Raw genomic sequence first — 23,479 nt, 5'->3', positions numbered from 1 at the left:
TTTAAGCTAGTTACCGCACGAAACCTCTCCCCCCCCCCCCTAAGAGGTTTGTGCGGTAACTAAATTTGTGACAAGGAGACTCCAGATCAAAGCCAGATCAAGGGTTTAGGGACAGCCCTCTACGGAGCTGCCATTCGTTTGTGCTTGGAAGGATGGGCTATGACAACCCCCTATCATAGCCCTTGTGCTTGGACAACCCCCTGGGCTATGTTGTGGATTCGGCCCGGAGGGGTAGGATGAAAAAACAAAATTATAACTTTTCTGGTACTGTACTCCTGAAAATGTTTTTTATCGTACTAGTGGCCCCTTGCTGCTCAGCAGTGTTATTATTACAAAGTAATGTTACATATTTAAAAACATATTCCATTTACAAGTTTCACCCAACCCCCTTTTTTTCTTTCCTTTCCTACCACAAATAAAATGCGTGCTAAAAACTTCTATTTCGCCGTTCAGACGTGCTACTGGACTGATCGAGCTGATTTTTTTAATTCTGCTCGGAATGGCCCGCAGATAAGTCGTCAAGCATCGATGGACCTTCAAAGTCATCTTCCTGTGAGTAAAAAACCTTGGAAAGTTCCTCTATTAAGGAATAAATGAAGACATTTTTGTGGATTTTACGGAAAAGACTCAAGCTTCAGGTCTGATGACGCTTGATGATATATCCGAGGGTCATTTCGAGCAGAATAAAAAAATCAGTCTGAGCCGTCCAGTAGAACGTCCTCAAGAACTGGAACTAGGTTTTCATTCAAATTTTTTTTAATGTGTAACATTTTATTTTTAATCAGGTAAAACTTATTATCGATTTATTTTATTTTCTTTTAGATTTATGCCATAACATTTATATTCTTCTTAACTGGAGTACTTACTATCACAGAAAGCGATGTGGATGTTTGGAGAGGTATTACTGAAGCCTGGAGAGCACGACAGGATCCTGCTTTAGCTAAAATCGGTATTCAATGTCGACATAATTTAGAAAGTTATATTGGTGATTTGGAAAATAATCGTACATGGGCTTTAAAAGGTAAGATCGTGTAATATTCTATTCTAAGAAGATAATTTTCAAAAAATAATTATAAAATTTATCTAAAATGGTGTTTCATAGAGGCAGGTGTATTAATGGTAACCCACCGGGTTGGTCTAGTGGTTAACGCGTCTTCCCAAATCAGCTGATTTGGAAGTCGAGAGTTACAGCGTTCAAGTCCTAGTAAAGCCAGATATTTTTAGATGGATTTGAATACTAGATCGTGGATACCGGTGTTCTTTGGTGGTTGGGTTTCAATTAACCACACATCTCAGGAACGGTCGAACTGAGAATGTACAAGACTAACACTTCATTTACACTCATACATATCATCCTCATTCATCCTCTGAAGAATTATCTAAACGGTAGTTACCGGAGGCTAAACAGGAAAAAGAAAGAGAAAGAAGAAGAAAAGGTGTATTAGTGGTATCAATCAATTTTAATTAAATTATTTCAGATGAATTATATAATGCAAATCATAACTAAAAAAAATAAAAAAATAATTGTTTTTCAGTTACAGCAACATCAGCAAATTCATTTTTTTTTAAATTGTAATAAACTGATAAAACCAAATTGAAATTTATTTTTATTTGACATGTAGTATTACCTGTCGCTAATCTGTTGTTTACAGGATGATTTTTCGAAGTCAAAGTTTCTGCGATTCAATCCTAATTAAAGTTAGATGCTTTTGTATGGATTTGAATACTAGACAGTGGATACGGGTGTACTTTGGTGGTTGGGGTTTAATTAACCACACGTGTCAGGAATGTTCGACCTGACTCTGTACAAGATTACACTTAATTTATTTGTCATACATATCATTGGGCCTTGGGGTTAGGATGTTTATTGTTCATTAATTGGACAGATTGCAACGTACACATTAGGGAAAAAAATAGTATTATTGTAATAATTTACTATAGCTAGTTAAAACAAACAAGTACACACAGCTTTCATGTTGCAATCGTGTCGTGAGAATTACCTATTAAACCTAGCTATCATTCTTTAGCAGACTTATAGAATACTAGTCGTCCATCTCTCGTTTTGCTCGCTATTCCCTATTTTCCAGGGCGACCGGCGCCCTGGAAACCCGCAGAACTTGCTTCCGTCGCCATCTCATCTGCCCAGAGGGCTCCACTTCCTGGACTCCCCGAACTATACGTTATCCTCATGGTTGTGAGAATAATAAGATAAATAATAATTATAGTATTCAAGCCTGAAAACGAAGCTGTATTACAAAAGATAAAGTAATAGTAACTATGGTAACTAAAGTACACACACACGTTTGACGACGAAAATTAATTACTTATTTCTTTGCCGTGGTGGCAGAAATAATGAACTAACAGGATTAATCTATTTTTTCCTTAATGAATATCTTTAATTCACAGCTTCACCCTCCCTAGGTGTGAAGAAATAATTTATATTTTTAATACCGTTAAGATAATTATAGATTAACTTCAAGGGAAGATATACTTGAAGGTTAACTTCAAGGGAGGTACGGCCTCGGTCGGTGGGTTAAAACCTTCCCTGGGATAACCGAATGTATACTGAAAATTAGAGAGTAATCGATAGGTTTGATGCGATGTCAAACCTATCGATATATATATATAAATTGTCTGCTTGTATATATAAAGAGGAAAAGGTTTTTTCGGAATAAACAAAAAAACTACCCGATCAATCGCAACCAAATTTTTACCCATGTTTCTTGGTATAAGTGAAAAGATATGTAGATATATTTCATCTTGAAAAAACATTAAAAACAACAATAAAAAAAATACAATAAAAAGATAATGCTTTGCTGCCTCCATATGGAGTATGTTAACTCTCCACTAGGCGGCAGATTTGTTGCGCTCAGGTAACAACTTTTTATGTAATATGTTGGCTCTCCGCTAGGTGGCGGACATGTTGCGCTAAATTCAGTCTACTTAATCACGAGAGCGTCAGCTGTCGATAATCGGTAATTATTGAGTATTAGACAAGTTTAATTCGCTTCTTTGATATACACATAATAGTTAAGTTAATGCAGTTGTATTCGATTTCTCATGTAATATGATATATTGGTAATGTGACAGGCGTTAAATATTTGATTATTGAAATTTATAAAATTAAGTAAATAAAAAACAAATATAAAATATAAATTAGAGTATTTACGCTTAGAAATTAAATTGAATAATATGTAAATTAATTGACAACGGACTGCCTTTAGCGGGAGAGAGTCGTGGAGGAGCGAAATGCAACGACTCTCTCACGATTAATAAAGATTAGTTCAGAATCAGTAGGCCAGTAAAATGAAAAGAAAGTATCATGTTGATTATTTTAATATGAGATTTTATTTTTAATTAATCACTGTCACTGTCAATGTCTGTAGAAGAGTTACCGGTATTTTCCACGTCGTTCTGCCAAAGGTGATAGTCTTCACTACCATCAAGTTCATTAGATATTCCGCATTTTTTAAAAATTTTCCTTACTAATTCTGTGGAAATACCTTCCCCAAGCATCTTTTATCCAAACACAAATCTACTTAAAATCTGGGCGTTTGATTCTTCCTGTAGGCGTGAGAGAAATTTTCATCAGCCATCCATTTACTGTACAGTTGTTTTAATGCAGATTTGAACGGTTTATTAATGCAGACATCTAGTGGTTGCAATCGAGATGTCAATCCGAGAATTATTACTTGGTCTGTCATACCCTTTTTTAAAATGTCTTTCACTTTATCAGTTGTATGCCCCCGATAACTATCCATTACTAACATACCGGTATTTTTTTTTATTAAGTAAATTTCCTGATCGCTTTTGCCATACACACCTGATCCAATCTAAAATTAAGGTTTCGTCCATCCAACCTGATTCCTGTGCTCTGATAATAACTCCATTTACCTGTACGGTAGGAACAGTTTTTCTTTTAAAAACAATGTACGGAGATAATTTTGACCCATCAGAAGTAATGCAAAGCATAACACTACACCTTTGTTTTTCATTACCACTAGTACGAATCGTAACACTTTTTTTACCTTATTTGTTTACGGTTTTATCAAATGGCATTTCAAAATATACGGGGGTTTGATCAGCGTTTCCTATTTGAGAAGGCAAATAGCCTTTATCTTTTCTAAGATTTATTATGTATTTGTGAAAATGTAATATTTTTTGTTCATAAGTCTGGAAGTCGTTGAGAAATTGTCGTCTTTCGTCTTATTGACAAATCATTTCGTGCAAAAAATCGTGTTATCCATCCACGGCTTGTTTTAAAATCAACTTTATTCAATGATTTAGCGATTTCACGAGCATATGATTGACACATTTCTGTCGTGACAGCATAACCGCATTTCCGTTTTTCCATAACAAAGTCATACAATTTTTTTTCTATGTCTGTGTATTTTGGTTTTAAGCCACGAAAACCCCTTTTATTACCAGTGCCTTTCACCAGAAGTTGCTTCTTCTTACGCCAGTCTCGAATGCAGCTTTCATCTGCGTCAAATTTTCTTCCTGCCGCCTGATTTCCAATTTTTTCAACCTCTTCTGTAACGCGCAGTTTTTCATTTACTGTAAAAGATCGTAGACGCTGTCCTTTTGTACTCATCTTAATACCGTAATTAAAATAAATCACCGTATTAAACTTTGCAAGATAAACTAAACAGATAAAATGTACATAACCGTCCACATATACCAACAGTAAAACGACTATGGCGAATAGACAAGACGACGATGGGTAACTGATACTGTAACTGTGGTGTCATTAGAACCGGATGCAGCCTATACAGAATGAATTAGTTTTATAAAAATACCGTAACTTTGTTCCTATCGATAATATGAACAGGATGTTAATAATTAAGGAAGTTTTCTGTATAAGCGGCATCCGGTATTGATAAACGAAAGCCTAATGTAATTATATTTATGTGATTGAATTTAGGTACTTCTAAGAAAACGTTTACTTTACATAAATTATCCTGGCTAAAGGCTATGTTTCAAGTAAGCCCCGCACCCTTATTTTTTCTTTCCAATTCCAAGAAAAAAAGTGCGGGGGATAGTCGAATAAATACGGTATTAAATAATAATAATAACTTTATTTATTAATAAAAATAAGTAAATAAAAATACAAATATAAAATATAAATAAAACTAATCTACGCTTAGAAATTAAATTAAAAATTTGTAAATTAATTGACAACGGACTGCTTCTAGCGGGTGAGTGCGTAAAGTAAAGCTTGCTTTTAGAAGGGAGGGAGCCGTATGCAGCTGCCTGGACTGTGTGCAGCCGCCCGGCGCACCATCATTGGTTCGCTCTGCGTCAATAGCAGCTAAAATAAAAATTTGAGCACGTACGACAAAAAAACCAATGCACCATCATTTTTATAGAAAATGATTTTGGCGGTATTTGTTCAGCGATAAATATTTGATTATTCAAATTTATTTATTTATTTTGGTGGTATTTATTGAGTTCTTTTTCAAAATCTACCGAAACGTAAGAGATGTAATATTGGTAGAAAATCTACAGATACGAGGGGAATGTCTACATCTCGTTTACATGAGATTATGGAAGAGCTATTATAATTACTATAACTAAACCAAATTATTACTATACCAAAAGCAGTTCGGATCTGCTTTTGAATATGATCGTCATTTGGATTATATTAATAGTAAAGATTTACAAATTGGTGTAATGATTAAAATATGCAATCATTGTTTTGCAAAAAAAAATGAAAAGATGAAGCACCTGACATGTGTTGTTGTGGTAGGAAAGTTTCACTTCCTACACTTTAATGAGCTATTAGTACCAATCAACCGTTTAGTTTTAGGATCTCATCCTTTGTCAAAACATTTTCTTGATAATGTTGGAAGATACAACACTTTATTTCAGATGACTTCTTTCGGTACTAAAGAAATTGTAGAAAGGAATTTTACGCCTACGTTTAAAATTCATGGTCAAGTTTACCATTGCATAGGAAGTTTATTGCCAGCACCTGGTGTCGATTACCAATTTTTACAAATTTATTCCTTTCTGATACTGATCAAATTTCAGAGAAATTGTTCCAAACTTGAAGAAGGAACTTGCAACCAGCAAAACTTGAAGCAAGTTTACATACATAATAATTTGATCAGAGAGTTTAAATGCAATATTGACAACACACATTTGGTTAACGCGGAGAATTATAAATTAATAATTCATGCTGATAGTGTACCTGTTAATCAGCGTAGAGGTTGCTATAATGGTCCAACTACTAGTGAAGTTGCTGTTTTACTGGTCGATGAAGATAAAGAACCTAGAGATATAATCTTACGTTATCGTGACAGTCAAATGGAACGTTTGTCTCAGCTTCATCGCTATTATGATCGTTTACAGTATCCCCTTATGTTTTTGGAAGGGGAAAGATGGTTATTATCTAACTATTCCGCCTAAATAATAATGAACAAAATAAAAGAGTTTTCTGCATGGAATTTCATGCTTTCCTGCTCCGCCAGCGCTTCATCGCTACGTTCTTTAATATCAGGAAGGCGTACGATACGGCCTGAGAACGTGGTATTCTAAACAACCTTAAAGATTGGAAAGTTAAGGGCAATATGCTTGCTTTTATTAAGGGTTTCTTAAATGACCGAACTTTCCGTGTTCGTGTTGGAAAATTTTTATCCGGTAGCGTCACCTTGGAGAATGAAGAGCCTCAAGGTGTATTAAGTGCCGCCTTGTTTGCTATAGCCATCGACAGTATTACTAAATGTGCGCAACCCCCTTTTTGCTATATATATTTCGCCCCGTTCAACAGTCACAACAGAAAGACTACACAAAACATTATATCTCACCTTGAAGCTTGGTCCAAGGTTACCAGCTTCACCTTTTCACCTGAGAAAACAAAATGTATAGTCTTTTCTCGCCTGCGGGACTTTTTTATTCCGCAAGTCAACGGAGAGCAAATTGCTATCTCTCCTGATGTTATTTCTAGGTTTATTTTTTGATAGCCGTTTTACACGGGTCAAACACAACAAACAATTAAAAATAAAATGTTCAAAACTTCTAGATATGATGCGTGTCCTGAGCAACACCAATCGGGGACCTGATCGGTTAAGTTATGTTACGTTTTTATTATTCCTTCGTTTGTTCCCGTTTAGATTTTGGTTGTATCGCCTACTCTTCAGCGCATCATACCGTGCTTATAATGCTGGATGCTGTACATCATGATCTCCTCCACGTTGCTACAGGTGCCTTTAGATCAATCCCTGTCGTAAGTATACATGTTGATTGCGGTAAGCCATCACTTTGGGATAGACGGGACCAGCTTTTAGCATCTTACATTGTCCGTCTTAAAGCACATCCGAATCACCCGATTTTAATGCAGTCCTTGCGGATCCTCATTTACGTAGGTATGAGGACCGTCCACGTAATACAGCACTTATGGGTATTCGTACCTAGCGTTTACTACACCTTTTAAATTTTAAAAACTTTCTATTTTTCGGATTTATCCATGTTCATATCCTCCGTGGACGATCAACTCTATAGAATTTAATTTTGACCTTACCATACACAATAAAAAAATCAACCCCTCCTCTTGTCTTTTAGCAAATGTTTTACTATTTTATTTCCAACACAAATCCAGACGCAGCGGTCTACACAGATTGAACAGAATAAAACCGTAGGATGCGCAATTGTAGTTAAAGACAGAACCTATATATTTGGTCTACCTACTATTGCAAGAGTCTTTACTGCTGAACTGTACGGTTTCTTTGAATATCATTAACCCAAAATACCGCATATCCTTATTTGTAGCGACTGGTGTAGTGTACTCTAAGCTTTAGAAGATTTGTATTAAAGACATTCTATCATCACCGAAATCTATTGAACTAAATCTATTGAGTTGAACGATCGCAACACAATAGTGAGTTTCTGTTGGATTCCTAGCCACGTGGGAATGCCAAGTAACGTGCAGATTCCTATGCTAAAGATGGATATAGTCAACCTCCCTTCACCAGTCGTGTTGGTACTTCTGACTTTATTAATTGTATAAACCACTCTCTTCGAGCAAAGTGTCAAGGCGACTGGACTGCTACAGTAGATAACAAACTCCGGCACATTAAAGATTCTGTGTTGGCCGTAGGACTCCTCATGCAGAAAAATTCGTCGTGAGGATCTGGTCCTCTGTTGATTGTTTTGGTTATTCTGTTGAATATACCTAACACACACACGGGTTTTAGTTTTTTTACAATTTTTGTCTTAATTTTCTATTTTACAACTTTCTTTTCACAAATTTATAGGACTTTTATTTTACAATTTTTCACGATTTTATAATACTAATTTTTTACAAACTTGTGAAAAATTTGTAAAATGAAATATGACCATTGGTCGGCGTATCCGAGAAATAAAGCATATTTTTCCAGCTTTTTGCCTTTTACGTACGATCTTAAATAATTGAACAACATGAAATTTTAATAGTAATGAATGGCGGCTAGCCTTAAGAATTAATTAATAATAATTCAAGCAGAAAAATATTAATCATAAATTACTTTTCTAGAAATTTCTGTTTTTTTTTTTTTTTACATAAAGGTGGGTGGAGGGGTTAAACCGGTGTCGTTTCAACCGAGTGTTCTCACCCTTTCTTAATTTTCAAATGATTGTAGAACCTTTAATCATAACGTATGGCATAACGATGTAGGTACAAAGGTATATTGTGCATACCTTTAATTGATTCTTCAAGAATAAAAATAAATAAAACACAATAAGTAGCTTTTCCCTTTTCGAAATTTTGTTCTTCAGTCAAGCTTGCTTTAAATTCGTAAATAATAAAATAATAATGAATGTAAAATAATGAAATAGTTAACTTTTCCACGCGTGCGTATATATATAAAACGAGTATGTATCAGGATCGTAATGTATATAACTCCTGAAACTATAATTAGTATTAAAGGATTACTAATTAAAAGTTATAATATTTAATACTAAAAAAGCATCAATTGTATTTAAAAAACAAATCAATGAACACAGAATTCATTTTTAATTTTAGCTTATTGTAAGATTTAAAGCTTCTCGTAGTTGTGGAAATTAATACCCAGTATACCGGATACTTTCATAATTACACTTTCTTATTTTCTTCCTGACGTACGATTACATTTGAGTTTCATGTTTAATAGGTACATTAAAATTTTACTTCCGGTTTACTCTTTACAAACATATATGTTTGTATTTCTCTCCTTTCTTTTTAAGAAAATATAAGTTGACCAATTAGCCTATATATTATTTGGTTTTATATAATAAAATAACTATTTTCATTAAGTAATAATTATTTCGTTACGTATGTAGTAGTTTAGTTGAAATTTATCAGCTGGTTAATTAATGCAGTACTCAGTGTACCCGATTAATCTACTTTGGTTTCGGATTGTCTTCTTTTTATGTATTTTAATTTTCATTTGATACGTTTCTTTTACCTCTTATAAAATAAATATATATTTTTTTTTATTATCGCAAAAACAAACGATTTATTTTATTTTTTATTATAACTTTAAATGGAATTGATAAATAAATGATAAAAATTTAACGCATTGAAGGAACTGAACATATTTTAACGTCAACTTTCTTTATATCTCTTGATTGAATTTAGGGTATAGTTTTATTGAATAAAACATGTTTCAGAACCATACCCTCAGTAGTTTTCATATAATAGTTTCATAATATCTGACGTAAAACTGTAAATCTAAAAACACGTATTTTTTTACGTTTATAATACAAAAAATCCCTTTCGGCACGCCGGAAGGCAGAGGTAGATTTGACCGGTGCTAAGTAGGGTATAAAAAAGATTTTCGCTTTAAAGTTAAGAAAAACTTCAAATTTACTCAATATGACAATGGTTGCATGTGAAAAAAGTTTCACATGTTTAGCATACGACATGTTGTCCCATCATCTTACAATTCCAACAACATTTTGGTCATCCCTTGCCGTAAGGGTTGGTCATATCAAAACTTTTTTCAGACAAAAGTTTTAGGTAATATTTAGAGCAGTTACTTTTATACGGATACTAGATCGTGGATACCGGTATTCTTTGGTGGTTGGGTTTCAAGTAACCAAACATCTCAGGAATGGCCAAACTGACTAATAGCTGAACGGTAATTCTCGGAGGATAAACAGGAAAAAGAGAGAAAGGTAATGTTTAGAGGACTAACGACCACTTTAAACAGATTCGATACTGTGCCTGTTAAGGGAGGTATAATTTTTTTGTCTTCAAAACCCCATTTTTTCCAACACTTGGGCCAATGGTTGGTGATATCAAAAAAATTTACTTAGATAAGTTGTATGCCTTTATTCAAAGAATAGTAGAAGCTTTAAACGAATTCGTTATTTTACTTAATAAGAAAGTTATAGCGATATATTTTTTTCGAAGAACTTCCCCATTTTCACCCCCATGGTCCGATTTTGGCCGTTAACGAACTCGACCGAGATTTTGGAACGAGTTATTTTTAAGGAACAATTTGAAGTGATTGGCGCAAAATTACGGTAGTTATCGTGTCCACAAGAGTGAAATATATATATAAACGTTTGAGCTGATGGTGGTTTTGGGGTCTGGGGGATGTGAAACGCGAAGATATGTCGAAATTTTCTGGGTACCATTGTATGGTACCCGTTAAAATAGGTATCTAAAACTTTGTTTCATGACTAAATCTAAATTTATTATAAAAACTTACAGAAAATTTAATTCTATGAAAATTGTAAAATATTTCAATAAAAAACAAATACAAGTTCAAGAAATTTGATTTTATTACTAACACTTACCGTATGAAACCGAAGGGATTACATGTACAAATCATGTTTGCTTTTCTACAAAGGCTATGCTACAGAAAATAGTGTTGTTTTAAAGATAAAAATAAAATAATAAAAAATAATAAAATAAAAATAACAGTGCATGTTATTAAGGCAATAAACTTTATGTATATTTATCGAATTCACCGTCAAATTGAAAATTTGAGAAATTATGATTTCGTAAGTTGGTAACAGAAATATGTATGTACGCAGGCAACCTGACATGAGCTTTTCACAAAATGACATTTCTCACGAAAACAATCTTGTTTGAAAAAGGCGAAGTAGATTTCAATTGTCGTTTTCCGAATATACAGTCGTACATCAGCACACTAAGTCTATTGTAATACGGTTGATAATCTGCTCTGTAAGAGACGTCTTCACTCTGCTTTGTAAACTAATTGGCGTAAATTGAATATCAGAGAAAGCAGCTCTGATTTTACTTCAGATACTTTTCCCGCAAATAGCTGTAGGAAAGACTAGATCAGATAATATAAAGCAGTAAAATGTATTCCCCTATCTGTGGGAAAAAACCGTTTTCATTTAGAAAAATTAAAATCATTTTGTTAAAATTCTTAATAATCAGCAATTGTTTATGAATTTTATTTTGAGGTATGATTTTTATTTTTTCCTCTACGTTGAATATCAGGTAATATAATACCTCGTTATCGTGATCGGTATAAGTTACTTTTTTTTATTTATATTTGACCTAATCATACAATAAGAACGAGAAGGTTTTTTATGTTTGCATTCAAGGTGAAAATATGAAAGTAAATATACAACTAAAATCACATTACATAGTAATTAATCATTTGTATTTACAATGAAGTTTATTTTCAAAGCGATGATGATTACGATGATGATCAGCAGTTATAATAACTATTTTGGACTTTACAGATAGATAGTTCACAATAACATAAAACCTAACTTAATAATAGTTAGTCGTCCGTTTAGTCTAATATACCGTAAAATACCACTGCTGTGAGGAATACTGTGTGAACAATAATATAATAATTTAGGTGAATGACCTAGTTTCCACTTAATTAACTAACGACTACTGCAGAAAAATCTCTTCTTTTTCACCTCCAAAATAAAGTAGTTAGTTATAATAGGCTACTCAGTATTTCACTGTTATGGGTTACTGATGCGAAATATATATTTTTTCCGTTACCTTTTATAATTCAGAATTTGCGTCGTTATCCGGTTAGAGTATTTGTTTATTTTATAATGTAACTTTTCATTCGATAGAATTTAAGTAATCCTCTACGCAATATATGCTTAAAATAATATTATATATACGAGTATATGAAAAAATAATTATTTTAAAAAAAATGGTAGACATCAAAATGCGCTAAAATTTAAGAAATAATTTCGTTCGAATACTTAATTACTTACGACACTTTTTTGAACCTGCTTCTACAAAATTAATTTCTGGATATAATATAAAATTTGTCTCTAATACTATATATATATATATACAACATAAAACAAATCCCGATATGAAAACAGTTTCATATTTATGTGCTTTGATCGCTTTTCCGATTATTACGGCTTTCAGGTAGATTTCATAAGAAAGCTACTTATTGTAACTGGTACCGTGATTCAACTTCCGGAAAATTTCGACATATCTTCACGTTTCAAATCCCCCAGACCCCAAAACCACCGACAGTTCAAAAGTTTATATATATATATATATATATATATATATATATATATATATAATGTTATATATGTATGTATTTCACTTTCTTGTGAACATAACGATAGCTGCCATAATTTTGCACCAATTACTCTCAAATTGATACATAAAATATAACGACCCAAATTCTCAGTTGAGTTTGTTGATGGGCAAAATCGGACGATGGGGATGGAAATGGGGGGGCTTTTTTGAAAAACAAAATTATTCTATAACTTTCTTATTAAGTAAAATATCGAATTCGTTTAAAGTTCCTACTATTCTTTGGATAAGAGCTTAAAACTTATCTAAGTAAATTTTTTTTATATCACCTACAATTGGCCCAGTGGGTTGAAAAAATTAGGTTTCGAAGACAAAAAAATCATACCTTCCTTAATAGGCACAGTATCGGAACGGTTTTAGGTGGTCGTTAGTTCTCTAAACATTACCTAAAACTTTTGACTGAAACAACTTTTGATATGACCATCCCTTACGGCAGGGGATTACCAAAATGTTACTGGAATTGTAAGAAGATGAGGCTTGTCGTATGCTAAACATGTGAAACTTTTTTTAATATACAACCATTGTCGTATTGAGTAAATTTGAAGTTTTTCAAATTTCATGTATTTTGGAGTCAATTCAAAAAAGTATCTAAGGAATTAATTAAATATTTGGACAAAATGATTTCGTAATTTTTAGCGGATTTGATGTCGGTTCCATTTTTTTAATATTTAAATAATTATTTCATAATTTTCTGTGTCTGATTAATAACGATGTTTTATTCGGATGATGTTAACGTGCTCCTTTTTGGTGATATAATGCAGCTGCCTCCAGTTAAAGGCCATTGGTATTTTGTTTAACCTCTTGGTGTGAAGCTGAAATAAATTTGTGTCATAAGTTTTCATTTTGTGAGTTAACAATAAACACGAGACAAATAAATGAAATGGAGTTTATCGATTTATTTAATAACTTGCATTTTGGCGAAGTTACAACTGACCGATCGGAAATGCTTTGCGAAAGTAGGAGGGTTCCTTTAACAGACGAATTTGCAGATGGAAATTCTGTAAGGATATTCCCAACTATTAAATTAGTTTATGAATATAATCGTAGTATAGCTTGATATGATATCAAAAACAAATAGAGTTTATATTATTAACGCCATCGTTGAATCACGAGAAGTTGCAACATACGGGAAAATCCCCGGGATTGTTATTCCGGTAGATATTAGTAACTGTCTAGTTACTAATAGTTTAGTTGCACAATGTACAAATGGCAGAGGGTTCAAGAGTTACGCTAAGGCGTAATATATCGATTTATGATGGTTCAGTTAACGGCGCTATGGGAATTGTAAAGAATTTTACAATTCCCGCTATGGGAATTGTAAAGAAATTCAAACGGCCTACCCTATGAAGGACTGACTGGAAAGGAGTGCGTTACCAAAAACTGTGTTAATAAAATTCTATGACGAGCAATAGCTACAAAAATGAAAAATAAAGGTGGTTGTAACCTATAAAGGTGTTCAACCACCTATAAAGATGGTTGACACCTATTACACCAGTAAATATAAGTTTCAAGCTAACTAAAGGATATGGATATGTAGAAAGACGTATGCTACCTTTAATTTTAAGTTGGGAACTAAGAATGTATAAATTGCAAGGTACAACATTAAATAGAGCTGTAGTAGATTTGGGAAAAAAGTATCTGACAAAGAACAAGATTTTTTTGCTCTAAGTCGAGTCAAAATAGATCGGTTTAGCTTTGAGTGATTTAGGTCCAAGTAAAGTACTGAATAGCTTTTTTACCCACACAGTAAAAAAGCACTGTGTGGCGGAAAGTTTGAGAAACCTTCCACAGGATTAAATAATGTACTGCACTGCGTTCAGGGCGTCGATACTTTGATTACTAATGAATACCAACAATGTTAAAAGTTTTATGAAGAAATTTAGACGTCCGACCTTGCGAGAGACCGCAAAATACCGTGTAATGTGATGTACGTATATAGAATTATAAAGTTCTCACTGTCCCTACCGATGTAATACATTGTATATAATGTACGTCGGGTCTGAAATGTTTAAAATGAGACATCTAGATTTTTGATGATTTTATTAACGGTGCTATATATCCTGTGCAGAAAATTACCTGCCTTGCAGATCATATACCATTATCTAACGTAATTCATATATACAGAATATCAAAATTCTCAGTGTCCCTACCTACCCGCTGAACGGCGAAAAATTTTCTTTTGTCAATTTTCAGATCAATTTTTTGTGTCTAAAATCTTTTTCAGCATCATGATACCACCGCGAAAAGCAGCTGCGTCGATAGCAACAAGATTTATTTTAATCGGATTAATAGGAAGAAAGTTATGCGTGAACAAACATTAAAAAAAAAATCTACGGGTCGAATACATGACCTCCTTTTTTGAAGTCTATTATAAAAGGCTGGTAAAGTAGTGCGTGAATTTTCCGGCTATTAATAATAAAAATTAAAAGAGTTAGAGCCGAAAAACAAAGGCAGAATATATTTTTTAGAGGCGGAGAATAAATCTTTCTAAGATTTTTCTTTCGAAGAAAGATTTTAAAAAAAGTATTCATGAAGTATAGGTTAAGCTAACACAAAACTTCTTAAATAAAGTTTTCACTAAATCTAAGACTCCCCCTTCAATAAAGGCTAAAATATGAAAATTTTCAAAAATATTTTTCTGAATTTCAGGTCCGGGGTCTATAATAATTTAAAACAATTGTAAACATTTCTTGATAGCTCTATATATGAAATATAAATTTTCAAAAAATGTTTGAGAAATATTTTAACCGAAGGAAAATGAAAAAGAAGAACAAAAGATATATATTTCAATTTTAATAGGGGGACGGTTTTTTGAAAAATGCTTTTGAATTTTTATATACGCATTTCAGGTAACAAATTCGGTTTAATGAAGTTTTCTTTCTTGGAAGAAAATCGAAATTGCTTTATATCCATATATCCCCTATTCCCCATAAGATTTTTGAAAAAAATTGATGTGATCAAAGCGTCAAGGTGATCAAGACCAAAAGCAGAGCGACATACATACCTATGCACATACATAGATATGTTTGCTTCCTTGTACGAAGTAAACCCTGAATCCATTTTGACTAGTTTCGGCGTGATGTTTGTACGTACGTATGTATCTCGCATAACTCAAAAACAATTAACCGTAGGATGTTGAAATTTTGGATTTAGGACTATTGTAACATCTAGTTGTGCACCTTCACTTTTGATTGCGATTGACTGAATCAAAAGTGTCCAATAAAGCCCAAAATCCAAAACAAGATTTGAATTTTTCTTAACTGCAGTAATAAGTCCTCATTGAGAGCTTTTTAACGATGTATCATAAGTAGTACTTATTTTGATTGGTTCCAGAGTTATAGCCAAATGAAATTTTAACTAATGAAATATTTGGATCTTATAAGGGGAAGGCACATCGGTTCGAATCAGACTTCATTTACTTTTTCTTTTTTTTTAATTAATTTTCTTAACTTTTTTTTTTAAATTTAAATATATTGTTTTATTAATAACTCGTGATTGTAAAAAAAAGTTTTACAATAAATAATTATTCAATAATAACAATAAAAATAAAAATATTAAAAAAAATCAGTAGTTATTAGTGAAAAAGAATTTTATGTACTTATAATAATGTGTATAACAGGCATTATTACATAAGCGTATATGTAATAGATTTTATACATAAGCGTATATGTAATAGATTTTGTGAAACATCTAACTTTTTTAAAAACTCTAGAACTACCGTTAGGTATTGCTGCAGAGGATGAGGTGAATGATTTTTTTTTGTAGCGTGTGAAAATGCCATGCCTGACCGGAATTCGAACCCGGGACCTCCGGATGAAAGGCCGAGACGCTACCACTCGCGCCACGGAGGTCGGCTAGAAACTTGCAATAAGATATTAACATTTGTAATATGTGATTTATATATTCCTATTGTATGGAATTAATACAGTTAGAAAAATATGCGCCACATGGATGCAATGAGATCCTAAATCCTAAGACCACAGAAATCAATAAAATTACTTTCTTAAGATAGATAAAAACAACTACGTAAAATATTGAGTTAGTATTCGTTGAAAATGTGTAATGGCCAGTTGGAACAATTAAGATTGTTTCATGTGGCCTGTTATTGACCTAGGTGAGTCTTCAATGGTATATTATGGAAGTCAAGTTGTTATGTCTGTCCTTTTTATTGTTTATTATTATTATTATTGTTATTTTAATTACGATTATTATTATTATGTAAACATTATTTTCATTGTCTCTTTATTTCTCTCGCTCCTATTTTTACTACAAACACACACACATATATATATACACTCACTCACACAAATACTAAGCTTATGATTCGGTAAAGAAATTCCTAAATTTGAAAATCTTACTAAAAATTCACTTTGTTCTACATTTTATTATAAAAATTTCTAAATAATAACAAATTACCAAAAAAAAAGATAAAATTAAATTACTTGAATTGTATTTTCCCTAAAAAAGATAAAGCGGAATGGAGAAGAGAAGTACTGTTTACATATTTATATACATCCTTATTTCTAACTGAACAGTTAAGATAACTGAAGATTAGTTACGGTACGGGTTGATGTCATTTACGCAAAGTATTCTCAGTAAATATACGAAAATAAGAAATGCGATTGATGATATAAGGGAAATTATAAGTACATTATTTACGAGTACTACCTTGAGCATATCCAGGTGTTCTTTATTGTATTGCGTGTATAATATACATAAAATATTTTAAATAATACTTAAACGTGCCTGTCCGTTACGCTCATTTACTGTTCTAAGGGAACTAACGGAGTTGTTATATAATACTGCATATTATATATTTTTATATGTTAAAAAAAGTATAAAACATAGGATTACCATTAGAAATTTAGTTACAAATGACAAACTTGATAACGTTTCTTTTTTTAATACTGTATGTGTAGCTACGAGTTACCACAATCACTGATAATCGTCAGTGATTTTTTCTATTTATGTATAGTACAGTATTTTTTTATTTTTTTACTAAGAGAATGATTAATGACTAACGTTAATTACATATTAAAATAGGTCAGCGTTCATTTTTACTTCCTTTTACGAAATAAAGGAAGTATTGTGATCGCGAAAAATTTCGGTTTTCAGATTTCAACGGCAATATCGACTTGGACTATCCCTGCATCCTGAATTTTGACTAGTTTCGGCGTGACGTCTGTATCTCGTATAACTCAAAAACGATAAGCCGTAGGATGTTGAAATTTTGGACTTAGGACTTTTGTAACATATAGTAGAGCAACTCTCCTTTTGATTGCAATTGACTTGATCAAAAATGTCCAATAAAGCCCAAAATCCAAAAAAGAATTGATTTTTGATTTTTTCTTAACTGCAGTAATAAGGCGTAATTGAAGCTTTTCAACGATTTATAATAAGTGGTACTTATTTTCATTGATTCCAGAGTTATAGCCAAATAAAGTTTAATTCATGAAATATTTGATCTTACAAGGGGAGGGCACATCGGTTCGAATTCATTTACTTCATTTCCTTTTTTTTAAATTTAAATATATTGATTTATTAATAATTGTTAACCTGTGATTGTAAAAACATTTTTACAATAAATAATAATTCAATAATAACAATAAAAACAAACATGAAAAAATCAGAAGTTATTAGTGAAATAAAATTTTATGTACTTTTAAAAATGTGTATGTAACAAGGAAGTCATGTGGTTCCACATCAACATTTTTAATTAACAGAAATAAAAAGTAAGATATATTTTTAACAGACTAAAAAAGGGGTTCCCAATTTGATCCGATTAACTTTTTTATGTATGTTCATGATGTTCTCTACTAAATTTACCGATTTATAAGATTTTCTTTGATTTTTTTTTTTGATAGAAGAATATTCTCTGGTATACGTAATTGATTTTATCCCGATAAAATTTAAATGGAGAAGTTTTGAAATGAATAAAATTATATGTTCTACTCAAATAACTTTAAAATATTTCATATTTATTTTATGGATGCTTAATATTGGATTTTTGTAATATACATTACCTAATGTTCTCATATTAGAAGTATTTTTTCCCAAACATTTATTGAAAAACTTAAGCTAAACTTAAAAAATAAAATATATTCTAAATATGGTAATCCTTACCTCAAACTTCTTAGTAATATCTTTATTTTCTGTAAATTCTTTTTCATATTTTTTATCAATATTGAGGTTTCATAAATTTTGTGTTTCTTGCGAATGATTTTTTTACTTTCCCGTCTAGATAGCTCTATAGCTCTAGAAGGTAAACTACTGTAATCGGTCCAATTTGGGCATACGCGGTTTTCACTGGATCTTAACTTTTGACACTTAAGGAACCCAAAAAACCGGATGTTAATGTTCGTATGTACGTGAGTTCGGCGTTGGCCTCTAAACCATCTTATATCTTCAGAACTTACTGAACCGATTTCGACCACAATCGGTCAGATTACTTCTATATATGGGGCATTGATACCATTAAATTTTCAATTTAAAACGTCAAGGGGGTGAGACTGTAGAGTAAGGTCATCCTCAGTATCTTGAGATTTCACCTAATTAAGGTCATACTTTTCTTAGGCACATTTGTTAAAAATTAAAAAATAACAATATCTACAAAAAAAAAAAATTGTGCAAAACTGCACCACCACCACAAAAAATACTCCACACTACTGCTATTTGTGACTCACAGGTGAGCGGTAGAATTAAATAAATGAATAATATTTAAAGTGAAAAAAAGTAATTCGGTCTGGCTGGGTCTCGAACTCGATTACCTGATTGACTCGGTACGTGGTGCGTTAAGCCTCGCAGCTACACTAGTATGCCGACCGTACAACCGAAATTTGTTCTATGTAATTTATGAAATTGCCTTAGTTCAGTTAGTGCCAACCGTCGCCGGTAGTACGCCACACCCGTGCGAATTAAATACGGCATGTGCGCGCGCTTTATTTAGAATCATTGAATTAAATAAACGAAAAAAATATTATATTTAAATAAAACGATAGATATTTTAAATTAAGTTGTACGTGTATATGTGGGTAAGCCGTGCACCAGAAATAACCCATAGGTGTAGGACTTTCCCGGAACGCGGTTTAGCCGCGGCCGCGTTCTGAGAAAGTCCTAAAACTGTGTTGTCAGCTTTTTTTCATACGAGCAGCTTTTATTCTAAAGCTTCCTTTGTTTTAAATAAAAATAAAATAAAGAATTAATTAAATAAACGTAATAATATAACAACAAAAAAAGTAAAAAAAAAGATTAATACTTTTTCAATTACTTTAAATTATTTTTTTAAGTTAGTGTAAATTAAAAGTTAGTAAGGTAAATGTTTGTAGTTTGTAATCCAAGAGGAATTGAATCTCTCATCACCTTCAAAAATCAGCTTTTAAACAACTTTTTTCTTTTTTTTAAAGTTAGTAGTTAATTTGACCGAGTTTAAATATGAAAAATAAAGAATCGAAAAATATACCAAACATCGGGCTGGTCTAGTGTTTAACTCGTCGTCGCAAATCAGTTGTTTAACAGCTGATTTTCGAAGTCGAAGGTTTTGAGATTCAATTCCTCTTCTCTTTTCTGTTTAGCCTTTGAAATCACCATGCGGTATTACTTCAGAGGATGATATGTATAAATGTAAATGAAGTGTAGTCTTGTTCAGTCTCAGGTCAACCACTCCTGAGATGTGTGGTTAATTGAAACCCAACCAACAAAGAGCAATGGTGCCCTGATCTAGTATTCAAATCCCTATAACAGTAACTGCCTTTACTAGGATTTGAACCTTAGAACTTCTAGTGTAAGTTAGCTGTTTTTATACGGATTTGAATAGTAGGCAGTGGATACTGGTGTACTTTGGTGGCTGGGTTTCAATTAACCACACATCTCAGGATTGGTTGGTTGGTCTGAGTTTGTACAAGATTACACCTCATTTACATATTATATTTATCATTCTCATCTCATTGGGTGTGGGGGAATGTTCATTGTTTACTAGTTAAACAAGATTACAATGTACCCCTAAGAAAACAAATTATTATTATCTTGATTTTTTTAGTGTGCTTAGAGTTGGTTTTATTTTTTAGATTTATTTTACTGTCATAAAGATTACTGTAATTGTTACTTTATGTAAGTAAGTTAATTAAATATTTTTCTATGTATGCTATCATTAATCTTAAATACACAGCTAAACCAAATAATAAAATTTAATTTTTAAATACTTATTTTAATTCTACTTAATTTATTTCTTACATCAAAATCTAATTTTTGTTGAAGTACTGAAAGTCTGTGTAACGACTCTCACGGAAACATTAAATTCATTTTAGGATTATCGTTTAAAGGTTTTCTGTTACATTATTTAAATATTTGTATAATAAATTATGCTTTTTTTATACAATTTGACATTTGTAAATTTATGAAGTTTGGAGGAAATGCTAAGCAACTGAAAACTGTCTGTTACGAAATCGAAGGTGGTGGCTTTTAAGGGTAAGAGAATCTATTAAACGAAAAACTGTATTAGAAAATTAAATTCTTGAACAAGTCAGCTCTTTTAAATACCTGGTTGTTATCTATGTTATGTTGGAGTCAATGACATTAAAATTAAAACTAAATTATATATATAAACTTTTGAACTGATGGTGGTTTTGGGGTCTGGGGGATGTGAAATGTAAAGATATGTGGAAGTTTTCCGAAGTCGAATCATGGTACCCATTACAATAGGTAGCTTTCTTATGAAATGTACCTAAAATACAGAAATCTTTTAAGCAAAATAATTTTTTTTCCTGTTTAGCCTCCAGGAATCACCATCAAGTATTACTTCAGAGGATGGTATGTATGACTGTAAGTGAAGTGTAGTAGTCTTGTAGTCTCAGGTTGACCATTCCTGAGATGTGTGGTTAATTGAAACCCAACCACCAAAGAACACCGGTATCCACGATCTAGTATTCAAATCCATACAAAGGAAACTACCTTTACTAGGTTTAACTGCCTTTAGGATTTGAACGTTGGAACTCTTGACTTTGAAATCAGCTGATTTGTGAAGACACTTTCACAACTAGACCACCCCGGTGGGTCAAGTGAAATAATTAAAAAATGTAAACATAACTATTATAAAAGTAAAATTTTACAAGATGAAGGAAACTGTAAAAAGATGTGGGACTATATAAACAAATTATTAAATATTAGTAAAACAAAAATTATTCCAGAAATTGACCCTGAAATTTTAAATATCCATTTTGTTCAAGTAGGTAAGGAGTATGTGGAAAAGCTGTTAAATGCAAATATGTCTATTATGCATGAAAATCATCAACCAGGCATGTAACTTGTGATTCTTTTTTATGTATCCAACAAATGAAAATGGAATTTTCAATATAATTATTCTTACCAGAAATAATTCAGCTCCTGGTATTGTTTGTTTTAAAAACATAATCTTAAAAAAATTTCTCCATATACAGCTATACCTATTAAAGAATTAATAAATAAATGTTTTGCTATAGGCTGTTTTCAAAACAAATTTAAGATTGCTAATAATATCCTACTCTTCAAGTCGAGAGATCGTTGTATTCTAACAAATTACCATCCAATAGGCTTGTTAAACGGTCTATCTAAAGTTATGGAAAAAATTATCAAATCATGAGTGACAAAATATTTAAGTAAATTTAACATAATTCATGCAAATCAATATGGACTTCAACTAAAGAAAAGCACCCAAGATGCAATAAATTACCTTATCGACTCCATATTAAATAACTTTAAGGATAATAAAAAAACTGTAGTAATTTTTTTAGATTTGGCAAAAGCCTTTTTGATGCTGTCCCACATTTAAAGCTGCTATAAAAATTAAATAGTTTGGGAATACATGGCTTACCTCATAAATTATTTACAAGTTACTTAAACAGCAGATCACCAGTACTTACGATGTACAAAAATACTAGCATAAAGCACTTGACTGAATATGGAATATGAATCCTTAAATTCCACCAAATTAGTAAACTAAAAAATAATACTATCGCTAGACATATATTTTGAGTATGCCCAATCAATATTGCAGTATAAAATATGTTCATGGGGTGCGGCAAGAAATGTGCACTTTAATAAAGCATATGTGCTTAAAAAACACTTAATAAAAGTAGCCTTAAATATATTTAAGGCTGAGCTTTACTCTACAGCTGACCTACTCCAGGAATTCAACATGTTAACAATGAGACAGCTCTACATCAAAAGCATTGTTTTACATATCAAAAAAATATATAAACCTCTTTAATACCAGTGATTCATCGTATAATCTGTGGCCATTAACTATCATCTTTATAATACCCCGAAATGAGCTATCTGTCTACAGAAGACATTCCATGTATATTTCTGCTAAACTCATATATCTTATTCCTGCTAAATATATGTTTAGCAGAGTGAACAAAAAATTCCTTAAAGAAATAGGTGAGTGGATAATGATAAATAATGTATATGAATCACTCTAAACGTGTTTTTGCCATCTTGTCTAAATGATACATAATTAATTAATTTTTTAATCCAATCTTAATAATATTTTTTTTTTATATAAAATCCTATAACAGAGCTAATCCAAACTAAGGAAGACAAACTTATTAAGGGTAAATTTATAATTATAGTCATAATATTAATACCAAGATTATTTAGCAATATTTTAAATTATTTTATATTGCTACAAAATAGTGTTAACAATGTAATAGATATAACAATATTCATTTTACTCCAATTTATATTAAGCATAAAAGTGTGTAATAATATAAATATTATTTACATCATCTTCATATTCTTGTAGCTTCTTGATATTACTAAATGTATAATGTTGAATTTTAATGCAATTTTAATGTGTGCTGGTATTCATTTGTGATGGTATTTATGTTCAATTTTTTTTATTCTTCTGTTTTTCTAAGATAAGTTTAAATTTTAACTGATCTCAATTTTTAACAATTAAGTCTTTATTTGTAAGAACTTTTA

At 31.7% G+C, this 23,479-nt stretch overlaps 1 protein-coding gene across 1 annotated transcript in view; it reads left to right on the top strand.

Annotated features, from left to right (window-relative positions):
* The first annotated feature begins 420 nt into the window (after nt 1-420).
* The window catches only part of LOC142328356 (O-acyltransferase like protein-like), an 82,464-nt gene continuing 59,405 nt past the window's right edge, over nt 421-23,479 (top strand). Inside the window, exons 1-2 of the mRNA XM_075372064.1 lie at nt 421-552; nt 823-1,021. Of these exons, the coding sequence (XP_075228179.1) occupies nt 421-552; nt 823-1,021 (331 nt within the window). The remainder of the gene's footprint in view (nt 553-822; nt 1,022-23,479) is intronic.

Source organism: Lycorma delicatula, chromosome 7 (genome assembly GCF_047948215.1).
Source record: "Lycorma delicatula isolate Av1 chromosome 7, ASM4794821v1, whole genome shotgun sequence".
Classification (NCBI taxonomy): domain Eukaryota; kingdom Metazoa; phylum Arthropoda; class Insecta; order Hemiptera; family Fulgoridae; genus Lycorma; species Lycorma delicatula.
This window is presented reverse-complemented; position numbering and strand designations above follow the sequence as displayed.